The 27,812-nt window shown below is 38.4% G+C and overlaps 1 protein-coding gene across 2 annotated transcripts; it reads right to left on the minus strand.

Moving 5' to 3' along the window:
- Positions 1-4,308: 4,308 nt before the first annotated feature.
- On the minus strand, positions 4,309-26,136 carry il6st (interleukin 6 cytokine family signal transduce). Of its 2 annotated transcripts, XM_030723992.1 has the most exons (16): positions 25,998-26,136; positions 25,581-25,652; positions 22,663-22,965; positions 22,246-22,390; positions 20,442-20,608; positions 20,155-20,309; positions 16,586-16,748; positions 15,872-15,951; positions 15,131-15,389; positions 13,260-13,424; positions 11,853-11,954; positions 10,101-10,247; positions 9,819-9,959; positions 7,654-7,750; positions 7,275-7,356; positions 4,309-5,906 (listed from the first exon to the last, which is right to left on the minus strand). In XM_030723992.1, exons 2-16 carry the CDS (start codon positions 25,642-25,644, stop codon positions 5,289-5,291), a joined length of 2,688 nt encoding a protein of 895 aa, XP_030579852.1. In that variant the 5' UTR covers positions 25,645-25,652; positions 25,998-26,136; the 3' UTR covers positions 4,309-5,288. The 2 variants fall into 2 exon arrangements, with proteins under 2 accessions (XP_030579852.1, XP_030579853.1); XM_030723993.1 differs by lacking the exon at positions 22,663-22,965.
- Positions 26,137-27,812: the final 1,676 nt, after the last annotated feature.

Consider the following 27,812-nt stretch of genomic DNA (forward strand, 5'->3'; position numbering starts at 1 on the left):
AGGTGTGAGAATACATATTGCATCGCAGATTGTTGTGTATGGGGCAGTCAGGGTGTCCATATTATTAAAAACAACAAAAAAAAAGTGTTTGTATGAATGGGTGAATGAGGCATTGAGTGCTCAAGTAGAAAAGCACCGTCTAAGAACCAGGTCATTTGGTTCACTTGAGCATCAGAACTGGACCACGGAGCAAAGTAAGAAGGTGGGCTGGTCTGATGAATCACATTTTCTTTTACATCACATGGATGGCTGGGTGAATGAACTTACCTGGGGAACACTTGGCGCTAGGATGCACTACAGGAAGAGGGCAAGCCAGTGGAGGCAGTTTGTTGCTTTAGGCAATGTTCTGCTGGGAAACCTTGGGTGCTGTCATCAATGTGGATGTTACTTTGACATGTACCAGCTACCTAAGCACTGTTGCAGACCATGTACACCCTTTCATGGAAATGGCATTCCCTGATGGCTGTGGTCTCTTTCACCAGGATAATGCACCCTACCACAAATCTAGTTTGAGGAGCACGATAAGAAGTTTGGGGTGTTGACCTGGCCCCCAAAGTCCGATCTATAGAATCCGGACCTCACAACTTACAGGACCTAAAGAATCTGTTGCTAACATCTTGGTGCAGATACCACAGCACAACTTCAGGGGTGTAGTCAGGGCTGTTTTGGCACCAAAAGGGAACCAACACAATTTTAGGGAAGTGGTCATAAGGTGATGTTTGACCGGTGTTCATTACACTGTAAATATTAACATAGTGCATAATTAAAAATAAAAAAAAGTTGACACAACTCAGTTTTTATCAACTTGTTAGTAACATTCACTTTATGTAAGTTACCAATAACTTGGGTTGAAAAAACTCAACTCAGTTTACTTGAGTTGGGATAAAACTCTACACTTGGAAATGTTGCTTTTCAGTGATGGAATATACATCTGTAAATGTAAAGTACATTTAATCTATATTGTACTTAAGTACTCAGAGGTAACCAGCCCTCCCCTCCCCCATTCCTCTTTCTATATTTCACATTTTATTTTCCACAGTCATTAAGAATTAAATCAGTTGATAAATAATGTGCTGATTCTTCTCCCCTTCTTCCCCTTCTTCTTTTTGAGACATTTCCTGAGTTTAATGGAATTGTCAGCAATAATCTTGATCTTCTGCAGGTCCAAACTAACTGAATTAATTAATGAAGGACATCAAGTGGATGGTAATTACTTTGGTTTTGCAGTTTATTAGTATTAATCTAGACCAATCAATTTTACTCCTGATTTGATTCATCCTTGGTAAAATTGCCTCTTTACTGATCTTTTCTGTCTTCTGTTATTAGACTCCTGACATAACTGCACTGACTGTTGTCCTCAAAGGCATTCCAGTTATAACAACAGTTTGGTCTGCATTTCTTGAAAGGTCATTTCCAGTACTCCCACAAAATTAGTTAAGAGTTGTTACTTGGTCTCCACAGCACACATACAGTGAAGTATGCAAGCTTTTGAACAGTGAAATTTGTTTTGTGCTCAGATTATTCTACACTCCAACTGATGGCTACAGTATGTGACCACCTTGTGTTTGAAATGAAGTAATTACATTTGACATGGGGTAACCCATGTCCTCTTGAGGACTAAATGTACTTAGGGCCAACAACACACTGGAATGACAACTTCTATTGTTCTGTTACATGTAGCCAGTGAAAAAGAGGTGCTGTTTTAGTTGTGAATGTGACGCTAGTGCTGCTCTGGATCAGTCCTTCACTGGTTGAGTCTTAGCTAGATTTAATTGGATGCATACTTCTGGTAATTTTCCTAAGCATTAACATCATCTTTATTTTCATACTATAAAAATAAACACACAGTGGGCCAAAACATTCAAAACCATTTATTACTGAAAAGTAATTTCAATTATCAGTATTATTGAACTGTTTGAAGGTTGCTGAGCTCCATCTTGGAGGTCCAGACAGTCAAAAGGGAAGTAGCAGATTCCAAATCTTTTTTGCAGCATACAAAATTAATAAACAGAGGGGAGTTTATGACTCTTTTCCTTTTACAAATAGTCTTAGTCAAGTTTGCTTATAGTCATAAGCAAACTTGTGTATTTGTGGTTCAGTGTAAAAGCTTCAGAAGTGGTAAATATGTTTTTCTATACTTATGTGTAAAATTATCTATTATGTGAATTAATTGTTAAATGCTTACATGGTTTATTCTGGGAAGGGGCTTACACTTTTTAAGCTTGGGTTGATGCTCCTGAGTGAGAGTTCAAGGCTACCTGCCAGTTGTCCAGTAGTCATGGGCCGAGCCTTTGGTTTTTGTTTCAGTTGATTTCTGGGTTTCCTTAAGTTCTTTTGAAAAGTGTTGAGTTTGTTTTTGTATAGTTTTAATTCTTTTGTTGCTATAGCACCAGCCTGAGCTGCCTTGTTGTCAGCATTTGTAAATAAACTGCACGTCAGGTAAAGAGAATTCCCGCATCCATGTGTGCTTCCTCCACCACGTCTGTAGCCCTGTTACAATTCTACCAAGTTGGAGAGATGAGCCCTCCTTCACAGTTTGCATGCTGGCTGTTTGCAGAGTTAATGCTCCGTGCATCTCTAGCCCACATCCAATGCCATTATATTTAAGGGGATGTATGGTCAAAGACAATATTAAAGACTTGCTTCAGCAGTTTGCCTGTTATTTGGACTCACATGTACTTTGAATTTGGATCGCCCAAAATCCATGGCAACCATATTCTGGTTCATTTAGGCAGTAATGCTTAGATTGGAAAACAAACTCTCCATAAAAATATTATAACACAGTTATTTTAACATCATGTTCTGCAGTTGAATACAAAACAAGTTTGTTGTTTCAGATTGTGTCTTATAATTTAATGCATAAAAGCTGATATTTATGGACAAACTGCACTTGAAGCTAAACAATAAATAACTTTCATGTTGCTGTTTCAGTCATGTTATGGGCAGCTTAAAATTGGTTTGAAAATATATATTTAATCTGAGACACAATGGATTTTAGATATTTTATTGTAAAGTTATTAAACTTTGAAAATGCATCACAAGGAAATATAACATTTAAATCTGATAATACTGTTAAGTGATTGAAGCTACAGCAGTTGCAGTATACTTATTTACTGATTAGCAGAACTGTCCAGTATCAGGATTTGGTTCAAGTTTTTTTTTTTTTTTTAAAATAAAGGTTGTGATGCAGGCAAATCTGCTGGTGCCTGTTCTTTATTTATTATTATTTTTTAATCATAGTTTGCACAACGTTTATGCTACTGGCTGTCATTGTCCTGAGTGATGTATTTTTGCACTTTGAATTCTTATTAATAATTAAGCATCCTCTGTTTTGGTTACAGTGTAAATGTCTCTCTGTCCCTGAGACAGACTGGCAGCCTCAAGCACCAAGAACACTGTTAAAGTATTGTGTGTGTTCTTCTGCGGCATCGCCCTGGTTCACTATAGAAATATGAGACTACACCACTGTTTATGCTGTATTTAAACCTTATTACAGAATATTTGAAATACTAAAAATTGTAGACATCCTAGGCTATTATCATCTGTAACTAATTAGTTAAATGCTTTTATGAGACATTTTCCAGACCTGTTCAATACAATGAATAAAACATTTGAAAGGTTTAGGACAATGTGACAATAACAGCTTTGTGAGCTACTAATCACATTAATCACCACTTGGCTTTGGTATCTTCCATGTTCCAGCTGACAAGAACTTATGTTACATATGTATTCATGTATTCTAACATTGTAAAACTTTTATTTGTTGGCTACACTAAAAATTGGACTTGACAGTTTATCACATGAATGTTTTATGTTCAGAAGAAAACAACAATCCTTAAAACAAATCTGAGCCAAAGTCATATTTCTGAGATTAGGAGCCTGATGATGTACATTCTGAAATGTAGTCAGAACACAGACTGCCTGCAGCCGGCTTTTAAAGTCACTTTAATCTACATTTAGTCCCATTTTTGAATCTTGAAGTCTTTTTCAGCCTCATATTCACTCAAATATTCACATAAGAGCATTAAGAAACCTTTCCATCAGTGCAACTTACCTTCATTAATGACTAACTGAAAGCAGTCAGGTTATGTACAAAAACTCATCTAACTGGGATTTCAGTACTTATTAAAGAAACAAACGTCTACAGATTAATTGGCTCCACTATGTGCTTTGTGTGTCAGAGAGAAACTCAAATTTGTTGAAGTTAAACTCAGAACAGGTCCAGGAAGCAAGCAAACAGGTACCCCTCCAGGTCACTTGTATATTACTGAGAGCAGTTCATCAGAATGTCTGGAAAACACAAGGCCGTTGACTTTTCCCCGTATACTTTATTGTTAAGCTTCAATATGGTGTCATTTGAAAAAGACAGCATAAAATCAACAGTGATTGATAAGAGCTGGAGCAATGCTGTTTATGACCACAGTGACCACAATATCGTCTGAACACAGTAAGATGATAACAAGTTAAGATGTGATGCTTGCTCTGACAGACTGAGGTGAGAAGATGCACCTTCAAAAACAGCATCTAGCATGAACATTAGGAAAACTGAAAAGAAACCGTTTCACCATTAACTGTAAAAGATTCATGTTCCATCTCATAAGTGCAATAAAAAAAAGAAAGACTACATTCACAAAAAGCTGTCACTTTTAAATTACAAATCATGAGACTGAGGACGTCTACAAAGAGACTTTTCTCAATTTCCTATTCTTCTTTTCCAAATGGCACTAGACTGCACTGCACAGGCACTGGCAGGTCATTAGCAGTTCACATTAGTATAAAACTGTAATATCTCGTTACATTTATGTGCAGTGTATATATTTATGCTGAAAAGACACTTCCTGTATGTTAAATGAGATATCTGAACATGCTGAACCTGCCACAGCTCTACATTAATACCTGATCAAACAGGAAAGGATGGACAAATCAAAGATAGCATTTAAATGTGCCTGCTGTAGTGGCCATCTCTCCCAGAACTTTAGTTCACGCTTGTGTCTCATATGTAAATAATAAAATAGTTTTCACACTTTCCAAGCATGTTGACGGTGTCAGTTTATTTACAAAGATATGGCTGTGTAATTTCTCAGAGTGAGTGCAAAGCAAGCAAACTACTGCTACAAGCTCTAATTCACATTGCTCTTTACAGAGTGCTATAATTGGGCGCTTTATATATTTGATTAAGTGCAAAACATATACTGGGACTTGTTCACTGCTTTGAAGACTTGAAATAAACACCAGGCATTAACAAAAGGTACAAGACCACATATGTAGGTGATGATCCATCTGAGTTCTTACTGTGGCCTGTAGCCACCCAGTTGAGGCATGTAACTGGAGACCGGTGCTGAGATCCATTCATCAGACTGACACTCTGTTGGTGCTGTCTGTTCAGTGTCTTCTTCCAGGGGACAGAAGTCCAGCACCTCTTGCTGCTCCATCTCCAACGGGTTGAAGCCATCACCATTGGTGGTGCTTTCATTCCCTACGTTGGGAGTAAAGCAGGGCTGTCTCTGGAAACACTGTCTGCTGGTCTCCTGCACCAACGTGTCTTGGTTCTCTTCACAGTCCAGCAGTGGCTGTGTGGACTCAGACCGTGAAAAAATGGACTGCTGGGGCAGAGAGCTTGGGTTCTGGCCCTTATAACCGCTGGAAGCTGCTACCACAGAGGAGTACTGAATAGTGCTGGCTGTGGTGTCAGCCATATCGCCACCCTCATCGCTGTCGGACACACTCTGACGAGGTGAGGACATGCAGGAGGAGCCACCGATTCCACTGCTGTGCTCCTCAGACAGATACTTGTCCTTTTTCAGAGGCAGGCTTGCCTTGTCCTCGTCAAATACACACTTTGCATCGCACATATCCACATTAAGCACACTGATGCCAGATAGACAGTTCTCTCTCGGTGCCTCGGCCTGCAGAGGAGGAACAGTTGAAGAGAAATATATCAAAGTTAATACAAAACTTACAGTGTTTAGGTATCCACAGATAAAGATGTCATCATTAGACAGTCAGCGCTCACATTAATCAGTTTTAAATGCTGTACATAACACACTAGCTTTAATAAGAAGACAAACTGGTGTAGTGACCAGAGGGATTCAGGAGATACTGAGGCCACTTCACTTTTATTATTATTTTTTTTTTAATTGCAAAAACTACAAATCAATAACCCATAGTGGCGAAGTGAAAACATGTAATAAGAAATCATTGCAAAAGGTTGCCTCTTTTGAACCACAACAAATCAGCCAATAGAACATCTATAGAGAAACCTGATGGCCGTTGACAGATGGTTCCTATCCAGTCTGATGGATTTCATTATGAGTTACTGTGTGCACAATCAGACCAAACCACTGCAGTTTATCTATTCAAAATTGAACTGCACTATGTTAATGGTACATAATCTTGACCCGTTCACATCACTTTTGATCACAGGCATGTGCCTATTCTCCAAAACCAGTTTGGTTCTTGCTTTTATTTGAACAGGTAACTAATTGTGGAATTAGGTTTTCTGTTGGCACTTTAGAACAAAAAGACCAAAAATATTTTTCACGTAAAACCATGCCCTTTTATGGCTGGCCACAAATTCTGTTATCCAGAATCATAAGACCGCATTACTTTTTTAAAAATTTCTTATTCGCACTATAATTCAGGTCACAACACAAAATAAATGCGCTAAAATTCTGCCTCAGCCTCGCTGTCTAGATAAGACATGGGTTTAAAAAGCAGTTCATCCTTTTTAAATAACCGTGTCTCATCCAGACAGCAAGGCTGAGGCATAAGTTTCCTCATGTGACACAAGCTTGTTACTTTGACATTGGCTGTTATAGTATCTCTTTGCTCTTAAAGCTTATCTGCTATGAAAAGTGCTTCGTAAATTAGGATACAACATTAATTTGTTAATTATTTTGGTCACAGAACTTCTGTGTAAGTTTTAAATGCAATGCTTTCAGCTGACTTTTTGATGCCTCAATAGTCTTTGTCAAGTTTTTCTGGCATTCTGATGAGGCTGATCTGTCTGTGCAGTCAGCATCATCAACTCTTTCTACCTGTGAAACATGGACGATACATCTTCACTCTGTTCTCTGCCCTTGTGAGCGTGAGCCATGCGTCACTAGCTGACAGACATGGTTGTGCGGTGACAAACAGGGTTGAGAATGAGGAATCCGCTTTGTGCAAGCAAACATTCATGCTATGCTCTGGTACTTTGTTAATATACTACTGCTTTTTGAATTATTTAATAGTGTTATACTGTCCATGCTGACACACTAATGTGATGTCCTTACTTTCAAAGGATAATCAGGAGACCAGTTTCCAATGGTGCTCTCTCCAGGGTTTGGAATCTGAGGCCAAAAGTTCTCCTTGATCCTGTAGAGAGGAAAAAAAAAAACAAAACACTGATATAGAACACCACCACAATATCTCAAAAATATTACATTCACAATGTGAAATGATAAATATTTACAACCTTTAAGATTGATATGCTCAAAAATTAACTAATATAACTTCCCACATCCAGTGAATAAAGTGTTATACACCCAAAGGCGTGTTAAAAAAGCCTGCAGTCTTAGAATAAGATGCAACAAACAGTAAACGTACACTTTTAGATACAAACATTCACCAAGAGGCTTCAAACCACCCAAGAGATATTAAAGGGTAACTTACACATCTTTTTTGTAGAAACAGAGCAACATGGTCATAAGAACAATGAACAGAAACCCAAGGCTCGCTCCTACTACAATGGCCTCAATCTCTCCTGGTGCTGTGAGGGGAAAATAAAGATATACAGTTAAGACAACTGCTTACCAGCAATTCAACAATCCATGCATACATATATTTTCTTCTGCTGATCCAGGGCCAGGTCACAGGGGCAGAAGCCTAAGCAGCAACAGCCTCCCCCCACTTGGCTACACCTAGAAATTCTATCCATGAAAATTCTGAACAGGATCAGTGACAAAGGGCAGGCCTGGCGGAGTCCAACACCCACGAGAAACAAATTCAACTTATTGCTGCCGATGCGGACCGAGGTCTCGCTGTAGGACTGAATGGCTTAACATCCCATACTCACGCACCTGCACCCCCCCCCCCCCCCCCACAGGATATCCCAAGGTTTGCAGTCGATTGCCTTGTCCAGGTCTACAGAACACATATATGCTGGATGAGCTCCAACAAACACTTAAACATCCTTGAAAGAATAGAGAGCTGGTCCAGTGTTCCACGACCTGGACGACAACCACATTGATCCTTGAAAATCTGAGGTTTACCCAACAGACAAACTCTCCTTTCCAGCACCATGGCATCCACCTTCCTGGGGAAGCTGAGGAGTGTGATCCCCACCTTCCGATTCCCCTTCTTGAAGATAAGGATCACCATTCCAGTCTGCCAATCCAGAGTCACTACCCCAGATCTCCATGCAGGGGTGTCTCAACTAAGACAGCACTACAACATCCAGTCGTCAGGATCTCAGTGCAAATCTCATCCACTCCAGGGGCCCTGCAACCGAGCAGTGGGGCCCACCCCCAGTGATGGGTGAATTGTCCCCCTCGTCCCTAGACTCTGCTTGCTCAACTGAAGGCACGTTGCTTAGATTAAGGAGGTCCTTGAAGTTTCCTTCCAATGCCCGGCTAGATCCTCGGTTGAAGTCAGTAGCGGCCCACCTGCATTATACACCATGTGTATAGAGCACTGCTTTCCCTTCCTGAACCACCTGAAAGTTTGCCAGAATTACTTCGAGGTTGTCCAAAAGTCTTTTTTCCATGGCCTCAACAAACTCCTCCCACACCCAAGTTTTTGCTTTAGCCCAAGCCGCATTCTGCTTGGCCTGATGGTAGCCATCAGCTGCTGCCAAAGTCCCACAGGCTAACCAAGCCCGATAGGATTCCTTATTCAGCTTAGATCTTCTCCCAGATCTGGACCAGGGCATCACTGAGCTCCTGGTCAGTCTGAGTTGCAACCGGGTGGCATTGGATGGACCGAAACACAATGTCCCAGATATGTTCTATTGGATTTAGATCAGGTGAGCATGGGGGCCAGTCAATAGTATCAATTCCTTCATCCTCCATGAAGGGTCTGCATACTCTGGCCACATGAGGAACCCAGGACCCACTGCACTAGCGTAGGGTCTGACCATGGGTCCCAACACCTAATGGCAGTCAGGATGCCATTGTCTAGCCTCCAGAGGTCTGTGCATGTCTCCATGGCTATGACTCCCCAGACCATCACTGACCCAACACCAAACCATTCATGCTGAACGATGCTTACAGGCAGCATAATGTTATCCATGGCTTCTCTAGACCTCTAGCCCCTCTAGTACACCTGTTGTTAATTACATTAATGCAGCTGAAAATGATTAACAACCTTCTCTGCAACTTAACTTATCAGAACAATATCCTAGAGGTTTGATGCTATATTGTTATTAAAAAAAAGTGCATTTCTTTAGCAGTATATAATGACATTTTTATTTATTTAGACATGCTCTAGACTCATCTGGCCATATCATAGATATCAATGAGCATTAGCAGTATGCTAGATGTTGGAAACCAAACTAAAGCAAACTTTGGAAAAGGTGGTCTTGAGAGCTTAAAACGATGGCAGCTGGATTTCTTTATGCGTCTGAAGACATTTCACCTCTCATCCAAACAGGCTTCTTCAGTTCTATTCTGAAACCTCTTCAAAAACCTGAAGATGTCCAGTTGCTTTCTTTTCACGCTCTCAAGACTGCTGTGACCTAGATGACTGAGAACCTACATCAACACTTTGGAACATGTAGAACTGACTTTGTGACATTTCTGAAATAAAAGAGTGAATCATGTAGGTAAGGTTATACTGACCATATTTCAGAGTGGTGAATGAGTGATTTGGGCCCTTGTATGAGCCTGCGACAGTTGAAACATTTATCCAAATGTCATACTTGGTGTTGTGTGACAATGATGTCAGAGTGTATGAGGTGGTGTTAGCTGGCACAGTTTTGACTGCAAATAAGCACAACAGAAATCAAAAGGTTAGACTGGCCACAGAGATGATATTTTCACTAGAACCATCACCACAATCCAACACTAAATAGAATATTAAAAAAAAAAAACAGCTCAGGACAGCATGGAACCAGTAGATACCACAAATTCCAGTTGCATTTTTCCAGTGTATTGTGTAGTTTGTGATGAAGCCTCGTCGTGCCGTCAGCGGAATCTCCTCCCACACAAGCACAGCTGAGTTACGTCCTGGGTCACCACTCAGGTTGACAGTGGGGCCTTGTAACGGAGCTACAAATTTAAAAAAAAAAAAAAAATGATTTTAAGAACATCTCTGTGGACATAACTTGTTAGAGGATTAGTTTATTAAAACTGAGTAGCGCTGGCAACAGCTATAATAAATAATGAACCCCTTTACATGTACAAACTGAAGCATGCCACCGAGACAATCACTTTTCTGCTAATTTTGCACATTTTTTTTTTCCAGTATTTTAAAAGCACATCTAAAGTTCTGTCAAAAACTGTAACCAAATCAATTTCACACTCTCTCAAAGCATCACAATCTAAAGCCATTTAATTTCCCCAGTACTATAATCAACTCTGAGCATCACCATCACAGAATACATCATCGCTTCCATAGCTAACATCCACATATTTAATGTCTGTGATAATGACTAACAAAAGCAAGTCCTGTTACCCGAGGGTCTCACATTATACATGTTGACCTTAATCTTGCAGATACAAATCATTTTTTCACACACACTGATATATTTTTACTGCTTTTCTTTCATTATCTGGTGATAATGAAAAACAATGAACACTATTTTCACTCTATAGCACTTTCCATTTAGGTGCAGAGTAGAAAAAAAAGGATGGGGTTGGCCATTATTGTTGGCACTTCTGATGGAATTATTTGACTTGTTGCTCCAGCCTGTCCCAAAGTTTGTGCTTCTGTTTTGTTGAGTTAAATTCTATTATTTTGTCAGTATTTTACTTACAGTAGCACGAATTAGCAGGTATGTGTCTATGTGAACTATTCCAGTACAGTCTATGGATGTAACTTGCTCATCAAACTTGATAATGTCTGCTGATAATGTCTTTACCCTCTTGGCTAAATACAGTTACAGAAAACCAACATGACAGGAGATAAAATGCGAATGCTGAAGCTTCAAAACGGACTTAGCCATTATAAAGTCCTTCCTCTCTTCTAAATATAGTTTTACGTACTGAAGGCAGTCTTTAGCCACAAAAAATCCATTATTGCTGACAATTGCTAAGAATTTTAGTCTTTTAGTCAGCGCTTTCAGACACATTATAGTAATGTGTTTCAGTCAACGGTTTACATTAATGTAAGCATCTAACATCACACTATAAGCATCAGATCCAGTGGTAAATTACTAAAAAAAAAAAAAAAAAAAAAACAGCAGGACTAACAGTTTTCCCTGGGTTGATGGTTGTTCAGAGTTGGAGTTATTTGGATAACTGCTCACGTATTATAAATATTAATAATTATTAATTATTTTAACTCCCTGTAGATTTGTAAACAGTCTCCAGCACTGACAAAAGAAAAACCCACACAAGTGTTTACAAACAGCAATGCACAGTGAGCAAATACACCCACTAAAGATAACACACAGATTATGATAAACACTGAATAAATGTTGAAGTTTATGCAGCATGCTTCATGCTGTTACAGAAGACTATTTTAATCTAGACCTTTACAAAAACAAACCGAAATGAAATACAAACTGTGTAGTCATTTACAGTGGAACATTAAAAACATAGACAAACAGCAGTTTTATAAACAATATTTTGTCAGGATTTTAAAATTCACAACAATTCAAAATATAATGGTTTCCCATTAATTTCAAGTCACTGACAAATATGATGTCTTACCTCCTTGCTCAACATAGGCTTGTTGATGCACTGGCTTCCCAATCCTTCCAGAGTATATAGGGTACACTGATACATTGTAGCAAACAAACGGCTTAATGTCCCCTAGATTTGACATCAAGATAAAAAAAAAAAATAGTATTGTTTCCTTAATTGCTAGTTAACAACAATCATACAAAACATGTATTTAGATTAAAGTGAACAAAGCAGACCACAATCCACCCAAAACTAGCTGTTGATAATCACACACCCTTGAAAGGTGGTTTGTAATAATTTTGCAAGATCTTTGTAATTTGCTCTTTCAAGAAGAACAGCACAAAATTTACACTTTCTTTACATCCTGATAAAAAAAAAATTAATTTCTTGTTATAGGAATATTTTCTTGCTTAAACAGGGTTTTAACATATATATAGAACATATTTATCATTCATGTTTCTTATTAAACTGTCTTCTCACAATAAGAAACTTGCCTCTTTGTAGGTGCATATCATTCATATTAAATAAAATTAACTATTCCCATTTACCAATAAAATCAAACCACTGACTAACTTTTGTAGTTTGCTTGAAAAGCAACAATCAATTTATCTTTTATTGCTTTCCCCGTGAGGTGCTCCTGAGGTGATAGTTGGCAGTTGTCCATTAATTACAAAAATCACTTTGATTTACATTTCAAATACTTATTTAGCAAATTTCTAAGCTGTATTTAAGAAATCGGGACACATTTTTGATGTTGTACCATACAGCTTTTAGTTTCTACACACTATAAGAATCTACTTAACCCCTCGCTTCAAAAAATGCTGGGATGCTGTTTTGAATGTGACTAAAACAAAAATCAGTAGGCTGTAATTATTTACAGGAATATATGGAATATAGTACAAAGGCAACATAATAAATTTAGAAACTGCAAAATGTAATTGTTTTGTGAAAACATGCTGATTTTGCTCGCCTCATTTTGCACTGCTGGAATTGCAGCTGCTAGAATACAAAACAAGAAGAATATCTATTCAGTCAATACAATTAAATTCACTTTGATCTGCAGACAAACTAAAGTGTTTCCACATGTCCTTTATTAGGTTATGGGAAATAAAAAGCAGCACCAAGAGTGCCCTTCAGCTTTAAAATAAATAATTTGGATAAAATGTATATTTTACTGCTTTCTGTTCTAAATAGGGAGAGTCATAATTTTTCAGCAGGATTAATCTCTTGTATTTTTTGTAAAAATGTTGCATTTTTTTTAATCATTATATTTTTATATTCTTTATAAAGTTTTAAAATAACCATTTTATCTTTACCATCATGCTCGTGTATACAGGAATATGACTACACAACCCCCAATAATTTTTCTAAGGGGTTGTGCAACAACCTCCAGATATTTTTGTTTCCTAATCCATCAGAAGAAAAAAAAAATACCTTTAATTACAGTGCCGTTGCTGTTTCCATTTTCCCTCTGCCAGTCTATCTCACCACCACTGACCCATTCCACTACATACTCAGACACTGTTCTGTTGGGGGGTTTCCATTCAAGCCACAGCTGACCCTTATGAGATCGCACCTCCATCTTTTCCACTGGAGGTTCTGTAACAGACAAAACACACAAATGTAACCCTAATTCAATTTGTCATTCACATGGTCTTGATTTTGACTAGACTTGACGGATAGACTAGATTTACTAAATTTGTTGCTCAAGGGTTTAAACCAAAGTAACCTTGATGAGTTTACAGGCTACAAAGAATTTTGAGGTATATTATAAATCTGTATATATTTATCAGTAAGGCTTAAGAACAAAAACACAGTACTATCACAGCTGTAATGAAGGTGGTAAATATTATAGTGGCACTAGATAAGAAACATTACTGTGCATCACTCTTTATTGATTTGTCCAAAACATGCGATACTGTGGATCATAATATCTTAAAATTTAGACTCCACCAGTCAGGGTTTTTCACAGAATACAGTCGCCTGGTTCAAAAATGATCTTAGTAATAGAACACAGTGCATCAAACACGAGGACCTGCACTCTGAGTTTGTTACTGCCTACAAGGGGGTGCCCCAGGGATCTGTATTAGTTCCTCTTTTATTGATTATTTATGTCAATGACTTGGGTCTATATATGTCAGTTGCAAACTTGCATTTTTATGCTGACCACACAGTTATTTACTGCTATAGTTCAACTCTTAATCAGACCCCTGAATCCCTGCAGCAAGCATTTGTTGCTGTCCAGCATTCATTAACTTAAAACGTGTCCTCAGTGCAGGGAAGACTCAGCCAATGGTATTTTCAAATTCTAGAAGAAGCAAGAATGAAACCCCTCAGCGTTCACTCGAGGGACATGAAATAGAGTTGGTGCACACTTATAAATATTTGGGTCTTCTAACTGATGACTCCCTTACTTTCAATCCACCTTGTGAAGAAGCTGAAGTTTAAGTTGGGTTTTTATTTTTGGAACAAGTTGTGTTTTTCTTTGAGTGCAAAAAAAGTGGCTTGTTGCTGCAACCTTTGTGTCTATATTGGATTATGGAGACTTGTTGTATGTGAATGGCTCTGCTCAGTGTCTTCAGATGGTTGACACCATTTACTACGCCTCCCTCAGGTTTATTACCAACTGTAAAGTCTTGATGCATCACTGTGACCTATACGCTTGGGTGGGGTGACCTGCTTTGGCTTTCTGTAGGTCCTGTCATTGGTACATTTTCATCTATAAGGCATTACCCATATTTGTGCTTTAACTACACTGAGAAGTGATGTTCCTTATTCAGTTCTTTCTCAGAATCAGTTGCTCCTTTCAGTTCCATTTGCCTGCACCAAACTGGGTAAAAAGGCCTTTGTTTATTCTGCGCCCTCCTCATGGAACAGGTTACAGAAAGATTGGAAACTGACTGAGTTCGTTTCACTGAGCGTTTATAAAACCAAATTGCAAATTGTTGTGACTAACTCCATAACGTGCACCTGTTTTTCTTAATTATGTTTGTAAAACTATTTTATGTCTCTGCTCATGTATTTTAACTATGTAACATTGTAAAGGTGTTTTGTATTCGTATTTGTTGCTGCCTATCATGGCCAGGACTCTTAATCTCAATGGGACTTTATTTTTTTTATTTAACCAGCAAAGTTTTAAAACTATCCAACATGTGGTATATTAGACACATACCATACATCACTCGTAACAGAGTAATCTGTGTGCTAATTGGAGTTCTATAGTTGAAGCTTCCCTAATGACCTGACAATTAAAAGCTGTAAGCATGAGCCACATGCCATCCTGGTTCTTACCATGGTTCACTTACCATTTCTTTTTGGATCAAATATCAACACCTTCCAAGGAGATGCCCCCACAGAATTTATGGCTGTGACGATCACGTATACAGACTGCTCATCAGCCAAATCAATCTTTTTTAGGCGAGTGACCTCCTCTTGAATTCTGTTGAAGTCTGGCACACTTCTGTTGACTTGAATACTCTCCCAACTTCCATTCTTGCTTTTATCCTTTTTTATTTGAATTGTTATGTTAAATCTTCTTATTATTCCGTTGGAAAGCTCAGGATCCTGGATGAGCAAAGTAGCACACTTTATGTGACCTCTCAGTTCTGAGTCTGCATCATTATTACAAAACAAAACAAAAAACAACAACCAACATACCTTCTAAAATAAATACTAAGAAAAAAGAAAATCTATCCAACATGAAATGTTGGATAGAAATAAACATTATTTATGTCCTTTATCGAACTGAACTGAGCCCAACAGATTAGCTACTTGGCAGTATGTCAGTATTGTCGTTTATAACAGACAAATGAAAACCTGATAAAAACTCAGGAGGTGGAAGAAACACCCTTTATCCCTGTTATCAGCATTGACGTTGCATAGGTTGTCCGGCAGCAAAAACTGTATGTAATTATATACTGCCAATTCTGTAGAATGGGTATCAGCTGTTAAACCTTTAGTTTCAAGAAAATTCTAATGCTTTGTGCTTGTGCTATTATTAGACAAAGTAGTTTTTAAATGTTAAATTGAATGTGATGGAAATTTACCTTACAAATGAACTCAATTTGTCGTTTATTTATGCCACCCTCTGTAGTGATTTTCCATAAATCCGGTTTACTTTTTGGTTCTAGGTCAAAGAAAAAGAAGAGGTAATCAGATCTTTTAGTTTATCAAAGGACACGCAAACACGCAAGTGGATAATGTGTGCAGTATCACAGGTTCAGTAACACTTACTACTTTAACCCCTTTGGTCACCTCATACACAATTGTTGACACCACTTTGTATAGTTATATATTGTACTGTAATATTCATTTTCTGACAACTATTATGTAGGCAGAAGATGATTCCCCACCACCCCCACTCCCCCAGAAATTCCTGTATTATGACCAAATAGTTCTATTTTTAATGTTTATGTATTTCAAGGCAACCAGTGGGGCTACAAAAATTGTGCTTGCCACCCTGTATACACCTGAAGTTGTATACAGTTGGCCAAATGAAGTGTTATTTTCGTACAAGAAACAGCACATTTCCTTTAGATGCTCACTGCTTCACTTGGCCTGGTAGTGCTTTAAGTACTGGCAGAATGCAAAAAGATCTCGAGGACTTGGGAGTCTAAATAGTTCATTAATCAGCTATAACAGGTTAATATGTCAACAATTCTTTAATCTGAAGTGTCCTAATTGTCTTTGAGCACAGTGTTGCATCTGATAAGGAAATGCTTTTCCTGTAACTAGTCCGCGCTGGAATCCATAATACTCACTATCCTCTGGTGTTCTCTTGATAGCGTTCTTACTCCAGTCACTCCAGTAACCGTAGTCCTTTACAGAACATTTGCACCGTACCTGAGTGACATAATCTGTGTATGGTTGAAGGTCCTGCAGTCTAAAGGACTCGATATACCTCGAAGTATCCTCAAGAGGTACCTAAAGAAGATAAGGAACTCTTACTTAGTTTGCTCACTTGTATATCAAAAAGAAATCAAATCTGTGAAAATAAAACACAAAAAATATGTACCTGTCTAAATGAGAAGACACAACTATAAGATCAAAACTCTAAGATTTCAGCAAACACAGGACCCTCTCACTGTGAAGCAACAGTATTAAGCACAGAGCCACTGTGCTGCCAGCTGAGTGCTTTGAACATGTACTGCAAAGAAAAAAAAAAAAAATAGTGTACACCGTGTACAGGGACACTGGCAGCTGTGCCGGGATGTACACACCACAGCATGTTTCTTCTGCATGCCTGTGCTTAACCAGGACTATGCAAATATTTAATTAGATTTCATAAACCAGATCATCTTGGACCAAATCAAAATGAAAAGTCAAGCATCATCTTTTTCTTGAGGGTTTAACTTCCTGTATCAGAAACTTAAACCCTTAACTCCCTTAAATCATTCTCAAGAGCCTTTTCCTGTGCATACATGTGGTGAGCAACTTCAGCATGCCATCACGAAAAATTACATTCAAACTGTCAGTAATACAACTCCTGCTTATCTTTTTGTATTTATTAATAAATAACAACAGTGGAACCTGTTAACTGATTTAGAGGCTTACAAAAAACTTGAGCCTGTCAGAAATACGGTCGTATATTAACATTAACTGGCATAATGTTCGTTTATAAACGGCTGCTGTTGATTAGCCGGTGTCGTGTCGAAAAGTGATTGCCTTTACTTAAACTTCTGTAAATTACTTTTTGGCCCAAAATCTGTGAAAAATATCTCAAATATCATGAATATCATGTATTAGTATCAAATATCATGAATATCTCATGAATAATATAAAGTCATTTTGGGTCAGAAACAACATTCCCGTCACAGGGTTTTGGCTAAGTGACTTTTATATATCTTTTATTTATGAGGGTAAAAATACCACTGACATTAAAAATGTCTTTTTTAAGAGACATCTGGCCAAGCGGGAAGCAGAAATGGCAACAAATATAACATCACGGTTCAAGTGGCCAAAAAGGACTGGATTGATGATCACATGGGCACAATAAAGCTGACTCATGCTTGAAAAATAGGTCATTTCTCTATTTTATATATAAGCCCTTTATATTCATGTTGACTACAGTCTGTTTAACAATATAAGCAAAGATATAACACATTAAAATCAAATGGAAACATCAGAAATGACTTTTTGGCAGATGATCACTTTTGGGCACAATGCCAGCTCAGAAGAGTCGCAGGTCTCACCTGCTCAAGACCAGTATTGTGACAATATTGGGAATAAATAAGGTGGTGAGGTGATAATAACCCATTTATTTTATTCTCATCAGAAGAGGATTATTTGGCCAGCTTTTTTTCCCTCCTGACGAATGTTGTGTTGCATTGTGTTTTAGCAGTTAAACAATAACAGACCTCAGATGATATGAAGTAGACGCTGATCAACTGATCATTTTTTTTTTAAATCAATTTTCATTTGTTTTCTAGTCAAATGTGGCTTCTGTGTTCACTGAAAGTTATTTTTTTTAAATGTTTGCATGGAATAAAGAAGATCTAAGCAATTTGTTTTTTCATTTGATCCAGAAATAACCATTTCACGTATGCAAAAGTACCAAAACCAAAAGTCACCGACCCGTGGAATTCTGTACCGTTACACTCCTACTCCCTGGAGAAAAAAAATAGATCCTCTGCAGCTGGATTTAATAACTAAATGAGAGATGAGAAACTGCTGTACAATAATTCCTGACAGAAACATGGACAGTGCTATGAGCATCGAGGGGCTAGCTACATTTCGTGCCAACAGGAGCCGTGTACTCAGTGGTAAATCCCAAGGTGGGGGTTTACATATTTACATCAATAACAACTGGTGTAACAATGCTAAGGTTGTCTCAGGCTGCTGCTCTCCAGACACTGAGCTTTGACTATAAACTACAGACCATGGCATTTACCTTAGTTTTCATCACTGCTGTGTATTTTCTATCACAAACTACAGGGTAGCCCTTCTCACGTGTACAAATGACGTGGACTGCTTTGGGAAATTTGAGGCCCTAAATAGGAATCCTACGAAGAAATCTGTCCCCCACCAGGATAAACAAGACCCATCGCTGACGGGGATATCCTCCTGCCGCCATTAATGAAAATACAGTACCAGTCAAGTTTGGACACACTCACCCAGTGAGTGCAACTGGTACTGTAAAAAATTAATTTAGAAGTCTGAATAACATTACAGCCTTTTTTCACACTAGAAAACCATTCAGTAGACATCTTATTAACTTCTGCTAAACTATTTTGACCTAATTTGGAGGCCACGCCCTAAACTTTTATCCAAATACTTTAGTCACCCCTGGATCAGTAAAGATATAATACGTATTTCAGCAAAAATACTATTAATATTTTAAACATATTTTTGCTTAAATATGTATTGTATCTTTTAAGCATACATTAAGACACAGATATTCTGTGATTATCTTTAATATTTCTATAAATACTTTTGGTAACCACCTCCTAGAACAGACACAAAATGTCCACGGTAGTCAAATCAGAGAAAGTACATACTCTTGTACAAGGGTGCTTATTACATGCTGTCTATTTCTATAATCTATAAGAATAAGCCAGATAAAATGCATACTTACAAGGTATTTACATTAAATTATACCTATGTGTGTACACATATATGTGTACACATATTGCTACATAATGCACCCATACTACATAATCTGCTTCGGAGATGGTCAGCAGCACCAAGTTCATGGGGGCACACATCACTGATGACCTCACCTGGTCTGAACACAGTGTTACTGGTTAAGAGGGCACAGCAGTGTCTGCACCAGGATGATGAGAACCTACCTTCCCTGCCCTCACTGCATTTTATAGAAACACCATAGAGAGCATTTTGAGTAGCTGCATCTCTGTCTGGTGTGGAGGCTGCAGTGGAGACTACGAGGAGAGCAGTGAGGACAGCGGAGAAAATCACTGGGACTTCTATTCCCTCTATTCAGGACACTGCACCCAAGTGCTGCTTGTCTCAAGCCAGAATTATCATCAATGACTCCTCACACCCCCACCATGGACTGTTCTTCCTGCTGGCCTCTAGAAAGAGGTGCTGCAGCCATCAGTGCAGGATCTCGAAATAGCTTTTCTCTTAGGTCAACAGACTGCTTCATACAAAATGATAGTATGACGCTCATACTGGATACCATGTTTCTGTTTGATTCCACAGATTACTTTTACCTTTGCACTTTATAGTATTTTTGCTGCTGTATCATTTAATATGTTTCAGTGTATTTTAACATAGTTTTTTTATCCTGTGTCAAGCCAATTGCCAAACAAATTCAGTCCTTTGCACACTTGTTGAATACTGAATGACAATAAAGTCTAAATATACTTACATAAGTCCAAATATGAGATCTAAGTTGGCGGAATCGGATTTGATATATCAGGTCCACATATACTTTAATAATAGGATGACTCCAGTTCACCACAAGCGAGGTGGGAAAAGCTGCCTCTGAAATGACTTCAACATCTGATGGAGGATTTGTTTTCACTGCAACAACAGTCACAACAAGGATTCAAGACTAACAATCAACAATTGTTGTTGTACTATCACTTTTAGACCAGAGTCTCTCAGAACATGCAAACATATTAAACATATTCATTGAATGTAACATTTACTTACCAAAGTATTGAGCATACTTTATCAGGTGCTCAGACTCTTCTTTGCCGAGGTCATTTTGTGCCACCACCCAGATGTCCAGTGAATCAAAATGGGGGAAGACTTCTAGATCCACTTGGATGCTGTTTGTCGGCCCTCGTTTTGAAGCACTGTAGATTTTGTCGTTTGTTCTACAAGACAGTTTACATGACAGTAAGACCTACGCAAAGACACACAACTGAAATTCAAAACAACCTTTTTACTTTTCATGTTAGTATTTTTCCATGTATACAAAAATCCTCAGTTCATGATCGCAGAACCATGATTAACTAAATGATTTAAACTTAGACTCGGGCATAACACAGTAACACAGAGAGGGTTAATACTTGTAACAATCATTTTTCACTCCAAAAAAGGATTTTGTGCTGGTGCAAACAGTAAATCTGCTGTGGCTTTAACATCCAGCTTAATTTAGTTTCACCACAATGATGAACCAAAAACAGAATGCTGACATATGCCTGCTGAGTGAAATAACTGCTCTTAATGTGCTTCCCTTTATTCGTTAAGTGTTTCTATTATTAACAGACCCTCAGAGGACCAGTTCAGCTATGAAAGGGGAAGCATATGTTCACTTGCATTTACATTAAGATGGAGGACATGTCAACAACTGATTCAAATTTTAATCAGTGGGATTGTAAAAAAAAAAAAAAAAAAATTAATTAATTGAACTAAATTTTCTTTATCAAATCAAATCATGACAGCACCCTCGAGGCACTTAAAGGGATCAGTTTACCACGCCCAGGACAGGGTTACTGGAGCACTGCCCTGGGGTGTTGGAGGGTGCCCCAACCAGCGACACCCATTTTCCAGGGAGTCTTCAACACTCTGTGGGCAATGACAGTGAGGTAACAGAGGGGCGTGACTGAGAGTAATGGCCTGTCTGATCTGAACCCGAGTGGTGTTCTGTTATTGGATATCTGTGCTAACCAGTTTGTCTATAACTAACACCATGTTTTAACATAAGTGCACTAAGACACTCTAGGCCGCAGGCCGATTATCGATTTTGTAATCATTAGATGTGTGGCTGTGTGTTTTGGACACTCAGGTGAAGAGAGGAGCTGAGCTGTCAACTGATCACCTCCTGGTGGTGAGTTGGATCAGGTGGTGCGGGATGCAGAGACCCCAGACCACAAGAATCGGTATCTGAATCTTCAATTTACACCTACAGGAGAACCTCAAAAACTTTCTAGAGGAAGCTGGGGATATAGAGTCTGAATGGACCATGTTCTACACCTCCATTGTTGGAGCTGTGGCAACATGGTGGTTAATGCTCGTCATGAACATCTGGGACCACCAGGGAGGCATGAAGAGTCCTATTGGGCTTGATTAGCTTGTGGGATTCAGGAGGCAGCAGAACAAGTGGAGTGCTGCTCTGGCAGTAGCTGAAGCATTCACTTGGGTGTGGGAGGGGGTATTGAGGCCATGGAACAAGACTTTTGTTTGGCCTTGAAGCGATTCTGGCAAAATGTCAGGTGACTCCAGAGAGTAAAGCCATGCTCTACCTGCACAGTGTATAATGCAGATGGGGTGCTGCTAACTTCAACTGAGGCAGGCAGTGGAAAAAATACTTCAAAGATCTACTCAATCCCACTGACATGCCTTCTATAGAGGAAGCAGAGTCTGAGGATGACTGAGATAACTTCCCCATCACTGGGGGTGAAGTCACAGAGGCAGTTAAACAACTCCATGGAGGCAGGGCTCCTTTAAAATTCTAAATCTCATGTTGCTTCCAAGCAAACGTAGCAATGAGTCAAAAACACATACTCACCTTTTTTTAACAAATAGTGTGTAATTTGTAGGGACAGCTTCTGTTTGAGGTCCTACTGCTTCCCACTGACAACTGATGCTTGGTGAGATTTGCGTACCCTCCTGAACTGCTATACAGGACAGATTCTTTGGCTTCTCTGGACGATCTGATATTGAGACATAAAACACACAAACACTTGAGGTTTTTTTTTTTGTTTGTTTTAAACAGATCTCCACTTCTCACAAAACTTCAAATTTTCAAATTATTTTCTCCCTGTACCATTATATGGTAGTGTGTAATATTAAAGTCAGCTTATATTATTGCTTGGTCACAGGAAGACAAAAGTAACTAAACAAATGCTTAAAAAAAATGAAATAAATAACTGCAGCTGAGTAAAAACAGACAATAGGTTTTTAATATTTGACAACAAAAACTTACAGCCTTTCCTGAGCCAAATCCCATGAATAAATTTTCCCTTATTCAGGAAAAAATAGTGTGACTGCTTCTCGCAGGTGCAATATAACCATTCAGAGTTTTCATTTCTGATGGCGACAGTGACATTAAGAGCTGAACGGCTGATCTTCATGTACTGCTCTTTGGGTACAGTAGTTTCAGAGAGCTTCCAGAAGAGATCATCTGCTGTGACTTCAGTCGTGTTAATGATCATGCATGTAGCTGTGAAGTTGGTCCCAATCTCAACCACCGGAGACTGCGGGGCGATCACCAAATGGTAGTCACCTTCTGAAGGCCAAAAAAATAAAACAAAGAAGTAAACCCACATTCAGAGTGAAACTCGCCAAATTTAGCTGATGAGTACTGTGCTTGTGTCAGCAACCAGATTTTTAATGTATTCCTGAGTCTCAGGCAGCAGATCACCCACAGTTCCTGCCACAGTCTAAATAATTCAACCACAGCAGGAACATCTGCTGCTAAGTGTGATGTGACCACATTCCTCTTTTTAATGCAAGATTAAACTCTGCCCGTCACGGCAATGTGGACACATATACAGCATGATATGTATATATATATATATGTGTCAACAAGTCAGGGTTTTTCCTGCAGAAAAAAAAAAATGTCATGGTCTATTACACTAGTTTCAATACAGCATGATGTTCTGATGTCTACTCAATCAACAAAGCTGTCGGCCTTAGAACTAACCTTGTAGTTACAATTTCACAGCTTTTGGGGTAAATAAGGTGGAGGTGGTGGTGGCACTTACATGTTTTACATCACTACTAATTTTAATTTTAGACCAAGATGCCTGAATAAATACAAAATGCTGTTTTTCAATATTGATTTCATTTATTTAGGGAAAAAATATCTAGAGCTACTGGGCCCTATGTAAAAAAAGTAACTGCCCCCTAATCTAATAACTGGTTGTGCAGCCTTGGCAGCAAGAACTGCAACAGATCATTTCATTGCAGTTCTTGTTAAATCAGGAATTAATATCAATGGCCACACACAGGCCTGATTACTGCCAACCTACCAAATCAAGGAATCACTTAAAGAGAACCTCTGTGACAAAACAACAAAATTGAAGGTTTTGAAGTGGCCTAGTCAAAGTCCAGCACAGTGTGTGAAATCTGACCATTAGATGTCAATAGATTGCAGATTGTAATCAACTGAATTCTGTTTTCTTAACCCTCCCAATTCAAGTGCATCTTCCTGGCTACATTAGCCACTACAGGACAAATTCTGGCCACCATTCATCTGTAGTGAGTGTAGGCTGTCAGTTCGCTGTTTACCTTGGCTGTCAATATACTCAATATATATAAGTGTCCACGTCTATTTACTCTGGAGGAGGCTGAAAACTCATATTAATAAATTACTCAGACTATAATTATGTTAAAGGTGTTTGTATTTTATTAAACTGAACCTATATAAATATAATTCTGAGTTCAAAGGTCTGCATTTTTAAAAAATGTGATCAGGTCAGGTTTTGTTTTATTCTGACATGTTCCTAATCTCATCCAGGGAATTCTATGTTGTTTTCTCTCTCCCTTCCTTCGTCACCACCAATCATTCTTACTCATCTAGCCCTGGATCTAATCCTTTGCCAAAGCTTTTGTTTATGTCAGAGAAAAAAATGAATTCAAAGTCAAATGTTCAAATGTTACTGGCCTCTGATAGGATAATCTTGTAAAAGTAAAACCAAAATACGTTTTGGACTGTTACACAATGTCAACTGACAAAAACTGGTTTGTTGTCTGCCGTTAGTTAGATAGAACTAATACTGGCTGGATGACTACTTAGTTAATCACTCAAATGAACAAGCTGACAGTCACTGTTTAATGTAGTATAACTGCTCAGAACTGGTTTTCAGTCCAGTTATTGTGTCATTTGGGACCTCAGCCTATCCTGTTTCCCTGCTATGTGAATGGCTTCGTGACAGTCCCTGCCCACTGACACCATTTTTGATGAGGCTTCTGCAAACAGCAGATTGATCATCTGAGGCTTACTGTTTCTACAGATTTGTAACATTTTAAAGACATTTCAAACCATGCTGAGATCCGCCAAAACCAGGAAATTTAAAACTGGTTCTTTGCCAGGTTGTCTGTTGTGTGTAGACAGCACGGGTTCATGCCTTGAGTTACAGGTGCCTTTTTATGCTTGAATGATTCACAGTCAGTGTTACGTGGCTTAACAAACAACAACAACAGCAACAAAATCAAATCAGGTACAAATCCTGGACTGAAAAAAACAAAACAAAAAAAAGCAACCAAATATCCAAAGAAAAACTTTGAGAGACCTTCAGAAAGCCTGGAGAACTATTACTCAAGACCACAAGGAAATCCGTTTCCTTGGAAGCTAAATATTAAAAAAAAAAAAAAAAAATCGGGGATGATTGAAGATCATCATCATCATCATCATCATCATCATCATCCCCATAAAGACACACAAGCTATGACACATGGAATTAGACGAGAAAGTTCTATTTTATGCAGTATCTTTGTACCACCAAAACAGCATGTCTATTAGGAAACAAAATCACCTCCTGTGTGAATCCTGTGGTCTGGACCTCACATGAAGCTGAGTTCCATTTGACAGAAAATTCAGAATTTGTAACCAGTTTACTACTGATAACTAACCGTACTTGTTTTGGTTTTTTTTATTGTTGCGCATTCATGCTGTGGCATGTCAAAACTACCAGGGAAAGATGTGCTTGATAGTCTTCTCAAAGAGTGGAGTTATAACCACACAGGGGCAGCAGGAAATAACACATTTAAAATGCAAGCAAAGGTATCGAAAATTCTGAGGTTCCATTATGATTCACGCTTAAGTGTCTGTTAAAAGATAAACACTCCCCATACTCCCAAGGATTAATGATGAACTGTACTATCAAAAATGGTACTGACCAGCAACGAGCACAGCAGCGAGCCCAGCTAAAGCCCACAGTTGGAGCACCCCCGCAGAGACCATGATGGTGGCTAAACAGGAAGACAAAAACAGCAATCAGGAAAGGATGGTAGTTTCAACCAGACGCCTTGAACTTCGCAACATGTTTTAGTAACGTAACATAACTTTGAGTTAAACTTAATAATTATTTTATGGTCGTGTAATTTGTTTAGCAATAACTGTGGCAGAGACACTTAAAGCTAGAAAAGATTTTACTAAGAAACAGTGGCTGACGTGCTAAAAAGTTAAGTAGTTGCGTCTTGGAAACACTGCACAAAGCAGTCACGTCGCATTAGCCATTTCTTTAGCATCGAGCTCACATTGTCGTTCCTGTTAGCACTAACAGAAATAATCAAAAGAAAGCGGTCAGGACTTACGTAAACGATATCCGTTATTGTCTCTGTATTATGTTGACTAGCCAACCCAACAACTGTCGAGACAAGTTAAATCATTTTTAGACACCATTTCTCGCTCGGCCGTGCCTCTGATTCTTGATACAAGACCACCCACTTCCCGTCAAAGGCAAACATGTGTGGCAATAGGTTGCACAGCTGCGTGACTCACTGAACGATCTCACAACACACGGATGGGCCTGAATCCTTTCTGCTGAATGTCTGCCGCAGTGATGACATTTATAGATATCTGCTGAAGTGCGCAGTGGCTAAATGCTGCTTGGTGATTTGACAGACAAAGTGTCAATTAACCACTATTTGACCAATTGGAGAATTTTGATTTGACGACGTGTGTTTTACGGGTGCTGAGCTCTTATTTTCCCGTATGTCTCCGCCTTTCACGTTCATAATTCACCAAAGGACCCCTAAGTCCATGAATATAAAAGGTAAAGTTAATGAATGTAAAGCTAAATTAAATATTTGGTTCCAAAAATCAATCTTAGGTCGAATATTTCTGACCACAGTGGAAAGTTTATCAAGGTGTAAATACCCAATGTTTTCTAATGCCATTCCAAACCAACTGATAAAATTTATCAGCGAAAATAATTCTATTTTTTTTCTGGAAAAACTGAACATATTACATGTAAAAAGAAAAAAAAAGTCATGATTGAAGAAACGAGTGATGAACGGCTAAAAGTGATTGATTTAGATTAACTCAATGGGCCCTTGAAGGTGAACTGGCTGAAATTTTGGATCAAGCATCAGAGCTCATTCTGGTACTGTAACCCTTTATTCAACAGTTGGTGGCTTAGGTTTTCTGGTCTTCTCTCCAAAATCTCCAAAATGAGAACTATGTATGTATCTTTCCTTCCCCACCCTCCCAAGTCAAAAGAAACACACTTCAAAATTCTGAATAACATCTACCCATCTGAAGATAATAATTGTACATTTTGTGAGAAATATATTGAAACCACAGCCCATATATTCATGTGACAGGGTTAATTGTTTTGGGGCGGAAATTTAAGCATGGCTTCTGTCTCAAGAGATAACATAACTTTAGGTTTAATCTTAGGAAACAAAGAGGATGAAATCTGTGTCAGTGTCATTTTATGTTTGGCCAAATTCTTCATGCACAAAAACAGAATACAAAAATGTCTTTAAAATCTTTAAAACTTACAAAATCTCCTAAAGGCCAAAATTATGTTCTCTTATGAATGATATTTCCAATAATTCATCAAGCTAAATAAAGTGCTCCGCTTTCTTTTTTCTTTCTTTCTCTCTCTGTGCTGGTGTTCTTGTTTCCTTCTGTTCTCTGGTTATTGTTACTTTTTGCAGATATGATTCTATTCAAAGTTGTGTAAGATCCTCTCGTGCTTCCTCGTATTTAATTTAATTGGTGTAAGCTAGAATTAGCCATACTTGTTATTAAATATGTATGTTTGTACGTATCATGTATGTTCAGTTAAGTTACAATAAAAAGCTTTTCGACTTCATAAGAGTGTCCAACGTTAGGGATCTCTTGGCACGGACGTTAGTTACAGGACAAAGAAGCATAATATTCCAGATAAGTCAGGAAACTGGAGTTCGTTTCTAAATTAAAAAAAAAACACAGAGTTGGGACAATATCATGTAAATAAAAACAAATGCCAATAATTGTGCATATGTGATGATAGTCTCCTGCAACTTGCTGCACATATATAATAATCCATACTACACTGATGGTGAACATTTTTCTGCAGAATTATTACTTTTACTTTGCACTTTAGTGCGAGGTAAACGTTCCTCTGAGAAGGTTTGCTC

This window comes from Archocentrus centrarchus, unplaced genomic scaffold (genome assembly GCF_007364275.1).
Source record: "Archocentrus centrarchus isolate MPI-CPG fArcCen1 unplaced genomic scaffold, fArcCen1 scaffold_30_ctg1, whole genome shotgun sequence".
NCBI lineage: Eukaryota > Metazoa > Chordata > Actinopteri > Cichliformes > Cichlidae > Archocentrus > Archocentrus centrarchus.